Consider the following 10,898-nt stretch of genomic DNA (forward strand, 5'->3'; position numbering starts at 1 on the left):
TTACTGAAACTCAACTATCTGGGCCACCCAATCTCTCTACAGCTTGAAGAAAGCAAATATGAAGCTCAGGTGTCCATCTCAGCCTCGGAGTCTTTGAGCGGTTGTACGGCCTCACAGATCCACCATTCTTCTTGATCTGATCATGATCATGATTCTGGTGGCTTCCACTCTCTTCCACATAGCTATTGCTAGATGGACTCTGATCTCCTGATCTCTCTTCTTCATCCTCTTCACCCTCTTCATCCTCCTCTTCATCTTTGTCTTCTTCTATATTGGTGGTGGCTTTGAAGTTGTTAGATAGACAAGTCTTGGAGTTTTCAGAACTTTTGCTGCTTGATCTCATCTTGGTCTCTAGCTATTTGGCTGTTTTTGTGTGTTTTTGTTTTTGTTTTTGGGGTGGAACCTTTTTGGTCTATCTTGGAGTTCTATGGACAAAGTTCAATCAAAGATCACACACTCATACATATGTGTTAGGAATTTAAGGTGAAGACTTTTGAAGGTCTAGGTGTATGACTTTTTGGATGCTTGTATCCATCATTCCTTTTTCTTCCCCTCCCTCTCTCTCCAACTCAACATATATGTTGAAATATATGTATATGATGGCAACGGATATTCTAAATTCTTTTTAATATATAGCTTTTCTTTAAACCAGTGTTTTGTTCTATAGTTATTATATACATCTTAGGGAAAGATAGATGTAGATTTACACCTCATGACAAATATGGTACTTTTACTTTCATTAAACTTTAGTAACTTCAGTAACTTCAGTCATAACATATATTTAAAAATTAATAATGCCTAATTATTAAGTCAATTCGTTCAGTTTTTGAATATCTTTGTGATAGGGAGTGAAAAGAAACTCCCAAGGATAGAAGAACTTGTCTAAATATTGATCATTTTCTTGGTAATTAAAGATCAAATGTTTTCCTAACAAAGATACATTGGTACATACACCGATTTTATGACATAAATCAAAGGCCAATATAACATGTATATGCTGTGAGAATTCACAATTTTTTTATTTCTTTCAAAACCAACTGATAATGAATTGAATGATCTATATGTTTTCATTAGATTTTTTCTAACCTGTTTTTTTTTGTTTCCATTGGAACTAACTTTTTTTGCAATATAGGAAGAAGGCAACATTAATGAGGTATACATATTAATTAGATAAATGAAATTTCTTCCATCGTTACAACTCATAAATTAAATTGACTAGAAAAGCATACATAAAAGGGGATGGTTAGGGGGATGGGCTCGTGACTTCAAAGCCAAAGCTGTGAAACCAGAAAAAAAAAAAAAAGAAGAAACCCAAAAGCATAACTAGATACATAGATAGAGAGAGAGAACATAGAGAGAGGAATCAGACAGAAGTTAAAAGGTGCTTGGCTGGGCTGTCTTCACTGAGAGACACGAGAAGAAAATATTGCTACTTGTTTCTGTCACCAACGACAATCACGGGTTTGTCTCCATCTCCACTACTCTTACTATTTCTTATTATCTATAATTTATCTACACATGCGTCTATCTCTATATACATGCAAATAGTACATCTCGCTTTTCGATATATAACTCAAATATAATGTTATTTTTTATATATAATTAGGATAGAGAATATCACAATTTAAGCTAACAAGTCACATGAATTCTCCCGTATCACAGATTCGAACTTGAGATTAAAACGGGTATATTTGTACGCACGTAAACAATAAATATATATAATTAATTAGTACAAACCAAGTAGAGACTTCATATAAACGTTCAGAAAATCAAGTTAAAAAGAAATCGAAATTTCAATTAATTTGAATTTTAAGTTAATTTTACAACTATTTTAAAAGTAATACTATATACGAAACATACTTTTTCCACTTTTGACACACATATTAAATTATGTTTGGTGATTATTTAACATTTTTTATTAATACTAAGATTGGCACTATAAATTTTTTTCATTCGTTTAAATAAATAAATAAACGAGAAATCTGAAACGATGTATTAATATGTTATATACTCAACGTTGTATCTCTACTAATCTCTAACAGCGCAAAACTTTTGACATGCAAGTATACTGTATCAAATTTTTGTGAATGGTGTGACCAAATGTAATGTTGAAGTCATCAGTCAAAAAAATTAGGTATATGACATTTCTTTCTGTTTTTGAAAATCTTTTTGGAAGCCCAATGTCCAGCTAGCCGTAAGCGTATCTTTTGTCGTCGTAATGAATTGGTAGGAAGAATTAAAACTGTCGTATATTTTGGTTTTAGTCTTAATAATATTTTACGTTAAGAGTGACGTTCCTCATCTACCCTACTATCCTACTTCCATCCTCAGACAACCCATGAGCAATTATATACGACCCAACAACAAATACCAAATGCTAAGTAATATCAATCACGGTGTAGACCAACAAAAAAAAGTAATATTAATTACGGTATTGCTTTTACTAAGTTAATTAGTTATAATTAATCCGTTGAAATTGACCACGATCGATGCTAATTCATTCAATCATTCTCCTTGACACATATGATGATAATATGAATCAATCAAATTCTAAACGTGGACCAAAGTCTTCGTGCATGTTTTATGTCTCAAAAACTTTTTCAATCTCGGAACCTATAATCTTATGAATAGTATAGGGTGTGTTCTGAAGATCTTAGATTGTAGAAACTATACGGTACTGTACAGTAGAGAGAAAATCAAGCAATATATGTCGTCATGTAATTTTGTTTCAAATTAAATAATGTGTATATATATTTTAAATTAAACGATATATGAAGGAAGCAAAATATTATAATGGGAAAGAATAAGTTAGGAGAGAGCGGAGAGGAATAGAATAATAATGAGATTTGTACGTATTATGCATGGGTTTGCATGCATAGTCACACTGCAGCTAAGTAATAAATCAGTATGGCCCAACAGTTTAGGTATTGAAACCACAATTGCGCATATTATATTATTCGTAGTCATATTAATATATCGTTTTTTTGGTATTACATTATTATATAACCATGAGGACAAAAGTCGTGTTCCCAAATTTTTAATAATAGAAACAAATAAAATTTGGACCAGGGCAACTTCGTGGGATGTAGGTTGCTTGTCGAATTAAAAAATTGGGAATTTAAATTTCATATGTGATGCTCTTGAAAATAATTTATTTTATTTTTATTTTGGGGGAATTCAGTGATGACACATAGGAAAATGGATTCAATCAAACAATGACTGTGGAATATTTTTAGTTTTTTTTTTTTGGTAAGTTTGCAATGATTTTGTGTGAAATTTTAATAAAATAATAATCTCCACAACATCATCTAAAAATCTTTTTTTTTTTAAATATAGCAAAAGTAAAATGTATTCTTCTAAAATATTCAAAAAATCGTATACTGACCTTAACACGATCTTATATAATAGCGGTTATTAAGGATCTTCTTCTCTACACAACTTGGTCTGCTTATGTAATTTGGCTGCATGTTGAGTTATCTATGAGGTTTAATTGAGGTGTGGAGAGTGAACACCATTACAACACACTTCGTTCCTAAATGGAAATATGACTGTTCTACGTGTATCATTGTGTGTGGGAAGGGAAACTATAGTCAGAACCCGTACGTGTCTTTCCCCTCAAATCACAACATCGAAATATCGACAATAGTTGTATAGAATTTTGGTTTATCATCGAATAATCACATCCGCGGATGCTAATTAATCCGGCGACGATAAAATCGATCACCCATGTGGGCCAGCCAATTGGGCTCTTCTCTTACCAAATTATGTTTGGTTCAAGTTGAATTCTCTTTTTGTTGTTAGTGGTTGAATCTTTATTGAATTGTATTTTTGGGGGTTAAAGAAGAAATTGGGGTCTATTTACAATAAAACTAAAAGTAAAGGGGTGAAAAGATAAATAAAATTCAATTGGGAATTGAGAGAGAGCAGGACAGACAAACCCTTATAGTCGGGGATTGTCGTGTCCGTTCAACAAAAGTCTCCAGAAACCGGCGAACTGTGAGAACAGCTCCGGTGAAGTCGATTTGGGAGTAGAAGACGAGTGTTCAGTTCAGCGAGATCGGAAAGATGTATGATGTGATGTTGGATGAGGCGAACTTGTGGCATCACGAACACGAACAGGTTGAACCACCTCTCCGTAAGCGGAAGATCGAAGAAGCTCCTCCACCTTCACCTGTCGAAGACGTTTATTTCTCCGACGAAGAAGATCCTGAGGAACAAGAAAAGTATCGTCTTCAAGTTGTTGAGTCTTGTGTAATTTTATCTTTCTCTTTAACTCCCTTTTTCTTTTTGGGTGTGGTTTCTTGAAATTGTGCTTTGCAAGTTTTGTGCTTTACGATTTCCAAATTTTAATATTTTGTTTTAATTTGTAATTTTAGGGATTTGATGTTGATTTCTGCAACCATACGTATAATGGGATAATGCCGGGTGGATGTAGTCCCTATGACAAACTCTTTGCAAAGGCTGGACTCCATTGTTACAATCTTGAAAAGGTTACTCTTTTTATGGAGAGGTACTTTTGCTTTACCCTCTCCTTGTGATTGACTTACCTCATTGCTTCTAACCTTTGTAGGGAAAGAAGTTAGAATTCAAGAGTCTAGTCAAAGTTAACTCAGAAATCGGTTCACTTTACAATTCTTACTCAACCTCTGAGGTGATGGATCCTATCAACAACTCAATTCACACTTTCCAAACTTTAGTGCCAGGTACTCGTCACAAAAATATGCAGGATCAAGCCTCAAGTGCCAGGTAAAACTGTGTGTGTGTGTGAAAAAAGAGAGTCCATTTGTCATTGTTTTCATATCGAGATAGTATATAATCATGGCGGCAATACTGTTTCTTTTTAGCTAAATATTTTGAAAATGTTTTAGGCATGGGAGATGCCACTTGCTTTTGGGACTTGGATGCTATATATGACTTCTATAAAGGTGATATGCCAGATTGGCCACCGAATGATGATAAGTTACAGTTCTATGAGGTGAATTGTTTAGTTTTTGACTCATCTTCTTCACTATATAAATGTGATCTGTTTTCAACTAATAAGTTTTAGATGATTAAAAAAAATGCAGGTGAATGAATTAGAGTTGCGAGACAATGAATGGCTTCATCTATACGCCGAAGTTGCATTGTTCTCCGAGTGGGCCGATGACCTGGTGAGGATATATATAAAAAAAAAAGCTTAGATATGTGAGTGAGCATATGACACTTTTTTTTCTCAACAATTTTGTTTTTGTTTTGGTTTTGCAGAGTTCTTACATGCCATTTGAGATGAAGAAAGTAGTGGTACAAACAACAGGAGATGTAGAGTCGAGTATGAAGCTCAAGTCGAGTAATGCGATCTTCTATATGAGCTTCAAGATTCGTGGAGGTCGCGAGTGCAGTGGCATAGTAAGAAGAACAAGTGATGGAAAAACAGGACATATGTGCCTTGAAGCTAGATGCTGGATCGACAAGTAATGACACTAGCTAGTAATCTGATATTTTGTGGTCTTTTTTTTTGTTGTTTATGTATTGATCTTATGGTAATAGTAATTGTGCACCCAAATTTTTACCTTACAAAATTTTCAGGTTGTAATTATGGAAAATTTATGTTAGATGCATTTTCTCCCTTGTAACTACTTAAAATTAAATGAGATTATTGGTTGACAAAGAAAAAAAAGATGCATTTATCAAAATTTGTGTGTTTCCCTCCACTCAAATTCAAACACCATATCGTGCACACTTATATTCTTGATGTATTTTGCAATTCACGTATTCTCTACCATTTTCGTACAAAGACATCTAGAAGACATATATAATTTCTACAAGCCTTTTTTTTTTTTTTTCCGATTTGCACACTAATTCATCATATACATGTCAATAGGTTTACTTTTAAACTCACATCTTCAAAATATTTACGGTTTTATTATTAGTGAAGGGCTCTCTCTTAGGCAGTGGAGGACAAAACCTCCAACTCTGCCCACCAAAGAGGTGACAGTTTCGGCGTAGCATCGTTAGGTGATATTCCCGTGATCTCCCGTAACCATCCTGTGACTTCACCCATTGTAGGCCTCTCTTTCGGGTCGGTTCTGAGGCATGATTTGATAACTTCACCTATATTCTCAATCTTGTCATCATAAGATTCCAGTGTTGGATCTACCATCTTGGCTAGTAGAGTCTCTCCTCTCAAGAAATCAACCAGCCCGGTATCTACCGAGTCAAGTTTGTTAACCGATTCCGGGAGTTTCCCGGTTATCATTTCGAATAAAAGTAAACCGAAGCTGTAAACGTTGTCTTGGGGATTCAAGACTGAGATGCCTGTGTTTAGGATTGTGCTGTTGATGCTAGTCTCTGTCTCAGATGTACCGAAACTGAAATCGGATACTTTGACAGCATAATCTTCCGCGAGCTGAAGAGATGATGAGACGAGGTTGGTGTGAGCTATAGGTGGATTGAGTTGGTGCATATGGTCAATGCAATATGCTGTACCCATTACGATTCTTAACCTCATTCCCCAGTCTAAGTGTTCTGATTCTTTACCTGTAACCAAACAAAAAAAAAAGATTTGCTTCTCCATTTAGATAACAAAGCCAACATAAGAAGAAGACATTGTAGTTTTTGACAAGTACTCACAGTGTAAATGCTCAAAGAGTGATCCGTTTGGAGCATATTCAAAGATCAAGATCCTCGTGAAAGGTTCCTTTTCCTCACAGTAACCAAGCAGGTTTACAAAGTTCTTGTGGTTGATCTTCGACAACATTTCAATCTGAAATCACGAAACAGAACACGCTAAGTCCCACTATATATATATTGTTGTCGTAACAAAATCTAACGAACGGGAAGAAACAAAACATAGTACCTTGTTCCTAAAGTGTATTTCTGTATTGTTCTTCCAGTCTTTAGTGGATGTAGTATCAAATGAAGCAACAGCTATCTCTACTCCACTTGATAGTGTTCCTTTGAACAATTTCCCAACTGAGCAAGATCCAATGACATTACTAAAATCTTCACATGCAGCTTCAATCTCAGATCTTTTGAGTACAGGGACACCTAAGGATCAAAAATCCACTGATTACTAAACAAAAAGGATACAAATTTGGCTAATAATCCAAGTAAGTGAAAGAAACTTACCAGTTACAAAAACTCTCTGAAGTTGTCCACTAAGACCTGTACGCCAAGGATTCACAGTTTCTCCAGCCTCACGTCTGTAAAAGTAGACACCAGTAGCCACAAGGAGAAGCAAAACAGCACCGCCTACTACGCAGCCAACCACTAGAGGAACAACCACTGAAGAAGAATCAGAGTTTCTTCTCTTAGAGGGAGCAACTGACACAGATGGAAAAAGTGAAACATCTTGTGTAGATGATGAACTCTTTTGTGGCTCTGGAACTATTGAAGAATGTTTTTGAGAAGGGTTTGGGGATGATGATGGTGTGATAGTTGCAGCTATAGTAGCAGCGCTGTTTTTGGGTTTTTTTCTAGAAGGCAAATCGTTGTATGTGAATGGGTTACGGACAAGTGTTTTCCTGTGGAATCCAACAGCTTTCCTAAACAAAAGGTAGAAAAAATAAATTAACCCATTGCAAAGCATAGTAAGCTACATAGACATATAAGCATGAACTAAGAGACATCTTCTTAGTGTAGATCTACCAACCCCCTTGACTTTCAAGTTCCAGATTAAATTAGAGTAGAGAATCAAAATGCAAACCAAAGGAGACACTACAAATCTCAGAAATAAACTGAAAGTGATACTTACAAGTTATTGGAATCTCCATCTGACCATAGATCTTTCTTTAAACTGTCTTCACTTTTCTGAACATCTACACCTGAGAGAACACAAAGCGAAACAGAGGATTTCAGAAAAAAAGGTTCTAGCTTTTGTTCTGTCTGCAGCAAACCAAGCATAAAAAGGAGTAATTCAAACGAAAAATTTTAAAAAGTCAATACCTTGGTCAATGAGAGAACAACAGGAACCGAAGAAGCTGAGAAGGAACACAGAAGACACAAAAGAACGCATTTTGAACATTGATCTCGAATGAATCGAGAAGACAACAGTAGCTGCAAGAGTTGAGAGCAGAGGATGGTATGACGAGTTTGGATCTAATCAGAGAAAACAAAAAGAGAGAGAGAGAGAGAGAGAGAGAGAGACTTGTGACTTGTGAGTTTCCTCCTTTGTCTGAGAGCAGAGACGAGTTTGAGTTTTGATACAAGAAAGCGCGTGCGCCGTGTTTTGCCCGATTAAGGAAAAACTTAAACTAAAGGAATCTAATCGGGCTTATTTTTTCTGGTCAACGAGAATTAAAAAGATGTGCTTATATTTATTTTATAAAAACCAGTCAATTTGTTTCCTTATTGTATTTTCGTGAAAATTAAACTATTCGAGAAATTGTTTTATTTTTCAACGAGTATTATTGTCACATACTGTAACCCAAGTCTACCACGTTCGAACCATGCTTGACTTGGACGTATTCCAAAGTCCTAACCATTGCGAGGAAACTAACATCAGCAGTTTCCTACTTTTTAATCCGTTTAGTAATTAACCTGACTAGGAGACGATTTTTACAAAATCTTCCAATTATTAAAATAATAATTTGGGTATTTAGATATAAAATCTTACTTTTTAAAATTCTGATTTATTTACAATTTTTAAAAAATTAATTAGTAATTTTTGTCCATAATTAATTAGAGAGAAAATATTCTTTTTAGAAATTAATAATTATTAAAAAAAAATTATTAGTCTAATATTAAAATTATATTTTTACTCTTAATGAAAAATTAAACATTTAACTAAAAACCAATGGCATGACAATATAATTTTTTTACACTTTATAAGATTAGTTTTATAATTGTACTTCTCAATTAATATAGTAGGAATTGTTTTGTCTATTAATATAGTAGGAATTTTTTTGTCTATTGTATATTTAGCCGCCTTGATTAAAAGTTAGGTGAAAAAAAAAATGATGTGTTGTTTGGTTTAATATTAAGCATTGACTAATAACTAAGTATATAGTAAAATTTTAATGGCAGAACTAATAAGGTTCAAAAGAATAGGCTCAATTCTAGCCAGCCACCGTCTAAAAAGACTTGTGGCTTTGCGAATGGTTCCCACCTTCTTGATTTCTCTTTGGTTATTTCTTTCAATTTGTATTGGTTACGATTCAACCAAGGTATTAAAAACAAGAGAAGAAAATCAAGAGAAACAGGTCATGAGCCACGTAGATTTGGTTTGATGATCATATCTGAAACTGAATGATTGAAGTTGAAGGAATGATTGTCATCTCAAATATTTGTGACTATTTCAAATTGGAAGGTTGCTTAGCTGTTGCTTTCTTTCTTCGTCCCCAATTCTCTCTTCCCATGTGGGATCCTCGTGGTCTGCTAACTAGTCAGCGTGCAAAACCCCTATTCTTTATTAGTATAAATGTGCTACATACTTTCGTATCTTAGTGTTTTATATTTCGTAAAAACATTACATATTATATTGTTATAGGAACCAATTATGCGAAAAATAAAATTTCCGGCCGGAGAATCTAAGATAATAAACAAGTTTGCCTACAGGCCTACCTAGCTATGTTGTTGACAAATAAATTATTCTTCAATGGATAAGGATATGGTTTTGTAGATTAGCTTCGACAATGGATATGACCAACATATGTTCTAGCTAAGTAATTCATGGTGAACTAATAATTGTTGTTAATGGTGGGTCTTCCCACAACTATTTTATTCGTGATTTGGTTACTATAAACGTTTTAAATGATTAAAAAAAAAAAGTGTGAAAGAGAATAAGGAAGAAGAAAAGAAACAATTTCATATTCCCTTCATGGGAATTGGGAAGAGAGATGCATCATACATTACATAGAGATTAAATGGGGTGAAACTAGTCAAATATTACTAGTCAAACTTTCCTAAGTTTCACTTTCTATATGATTTATTCTAAAAATATTCTTCCAGGATAACCAAAAAGCCATTTTATCCCTAGTTATAATTCAATTTCATCTACCGGAACTCTTAGAACTCCGTCGCTTGTGCACCGGAAAACACGAAACACACCTAACCAAGCCTTGCACATTGCAAGCCTTACAGCTTGTGAATCCAGATCTCTCCGAGAAGATTTTGTGACTACCATTACACCGATCACACATAACAAATCTCCATCCCCTACACGAATCACATACCTCAGCGAATCTTTCACCTGACGGTGTTAACGCAGCGATCAGTTTCCTCAGCTTGTCGTTCTCATGCAACTGCTTAATCTCTTCCGACCCGCCGATATATCTCCCACCGATAAAAACCTTAGGCAACGTCACTTTCTTTGTTCCGAACATCGTTTGCAACTCATCGTGAAATGTGGAATCCATCAATAAATCTCGCTCGTCGATATTGATTCGGAATGCATGGAGGATGGACCGCACATATCTACACTCCTCGAACGTCTTCCTTATGATTCCAAGGCTAGTGTAGTAGATAACGACGCCTCGGTGGTGATCAGCGTTGGGGATATCTACGACGGAGAAACTTGGATTTGAGATACGTCCGTGAATCCTAGCAGGACTCCGAGGCTGGTGAATGACTTGACGCCGGGGAGGGTAGGATTCTGATGAGGGGTCATCAAGGAGGTTTTGGATGTCTTTGAGTGATGAACATGAGAAACGTCTCGGCCATTTTGGTGAGTCGGGTGAGATTTCGTGACGACGTCTGCGTGGTTGAAACCAATTCGGGAACATTAGAGAAGATCAACAACAAAATCTTGAGGAAAATGAAAATGTTAAACGAGTAAATATTAGTATCAGTGAAAAGAATAGATAAGGACCTAATCACTACAAAATTATTTCTTACCCAAAAAGAACCAAAACATTTAATTTATATTCTTACATTTTCATGGTAGTCAAAATTTATTAATTGTGTTAAAAAGTTCATGACTT

At 35.0% G+C, this 10,898-nt stretch overlaps 3 protein-coding genes across 6 annotated transcripts in view; 1 reads left to right on the forward strand and 2 right to left on the reverse strand.

The window, feature by feature from the left end:
- Window positions 1-578, reverse strand: part of LOC104792882 — a 3,545-nt gene extending 2,967 nt beyond the window's left edge. The window contains exon 1 of the mRNA XM_010519140.2: window positions 16-578. Within this exon, the coding sequence (XP_010517442.1) occupies window positions 16-343 (328 nt within the window). The 5' untranslated portion in view covers window positions 344-578. The remainder of the gene's footprint in view (window positions 1-15) is intronic.
- On the forward strand, window positions 3,916-5,597 carry LOC104792884 (UPF0725 protein At2g20620-like). 3 transcript variants are annotated; one of them, XM_019247017.1, is made up of 6 exons: window positions 3,916-4,223; window positions 4,377-4,490; window positions 4,571-4,746; window positions 4,869-4,975; window positions 5,067-5,150; window positions 5,245-5,597. In XM_019247017.1, the coding sequence occupies exons 4-6, from the start codon at window positions 4,871-4,873 to the stop codon at window positions 5,452-5,454; spliced, it is 399 nt and encodes a 132-aa protein (XP_019102562.1). In that variant the 5' UTR covers window positions 3,916-4,223; window positions 4,377-4,490; window positions 4,571-4,746; window positions 4,869-4,870; the 3' UTR covers window positions 5,455-5,597. The 3 variants fall into 3 exon arrangements, with proteins under 3 accessions (XP_019102562.1, XP_019102561.1, XP_010517445.2); XM_019247016.1 differs by having other exon boundaries at window positions 3,919-4,251; XM_010519143.2 differs by having other exon boundaries at window positions 4,057-4,251; window positions 4,377-4,510; window positions 4,698-4,746.
- On the reverse strand, window positions 5,808-8,226 carry LOC104792883 (inactive receptor-like serine/threonine-protein kinase At2g40270). Of its 2 annotated transcripts, XM_010519142.2 has the most exons (7): window positions 8,126-8,226; window positions 7,924-8,034; window positions 7,733-7,802; window positions 7,108-7,523; window positions 6,836-7,026; window positions 6,610-6,742; window positions 5,808-6,516 (listed from the first exon to the last, which is right to left on the reverse strand). In XM_010519142.2, the coding sequence occupies exons 2-7, from the start codon at window positions 8,000-8,002 to the stop codon at window positions 5,924-5,926; spliced, it is 1,482 nt and encodes a 493-aa protein (XP_010517444.1). In that variant the 5' UTR covers window positions 8,003-8,034; window positions 8,126-8,226; the 3' UTR covers window positions 5,808-5,923. The 2 variants fall into 2 exon arrangements, with proteins under 2 accessions (XP_010517444.1, XP_010517443.1); XM_010519141.2 differs by having other exon boundaries at window positions 7,108-7,518; window positions 7,924-8,195.

The sequence above is a fragment of the Camelina sativa genome, chromosome 6 (assembly GCF_000633955.1).
Source record: "Camelina sativa cultivar DH55 chromosome 6, Cs, whole genome shotgun sequence".
In the NCBI taxonomy this organism is placed as follows: Eukaryota; Viridiplantae; Streptophyta; class Magnoliopsida; order Brassicales; family Brassicaceae; genus Camelina; species Camelina sativa.

Excerpts from the sequence above, each read along its gene's own strand:
- LOC104792884 (XM_019247016.1), top strand. The coding sequence starts at position 4,066 with ATGTATGATGTGATGTTGGATGAGGCGAACTTGTGGCATCACGAACAC. Across the intron at positions 4,491-4,570 it reads ATTGTTACAATCTTGAAAAG|GGAAAGAAGTTAGAATTCAA; the intron begins GTTACTCTTTTT and ends TAACCTTTGTAG. Across the intron at positions 4,747-4,868 it reads GATCAAGCCTCAAGTGCCAG|GCATGGGAGATGCCACTTGC; the intron begins GTAAAACTGTGT and ends AAAATGTTTTAG.
- LOC104792883 (XM_010519142.2), bottom strand. The coding sequence starts at position 8,002 with ATGTTCAAAATGCGTTCTTTTGTGTCTTCTGTGTTCCTTCTCAGCTTC. Across the intron at positions 7,027-7,107 it reads TCAGAGAGTTTTTGTAACTG|GTGTCCCTGTACTCAAAAGA; the intron begins GTAAGTTTCTTT and ends TTTGATCCTTAG. Across the intron at positions 6,517-6,609 it reads ACTCTTTGAGCATTTACACT|GTAAAGAATCAGAACACTTA; the intron begins GTGAGTACTTGT and ends GTTTGGTTACAG.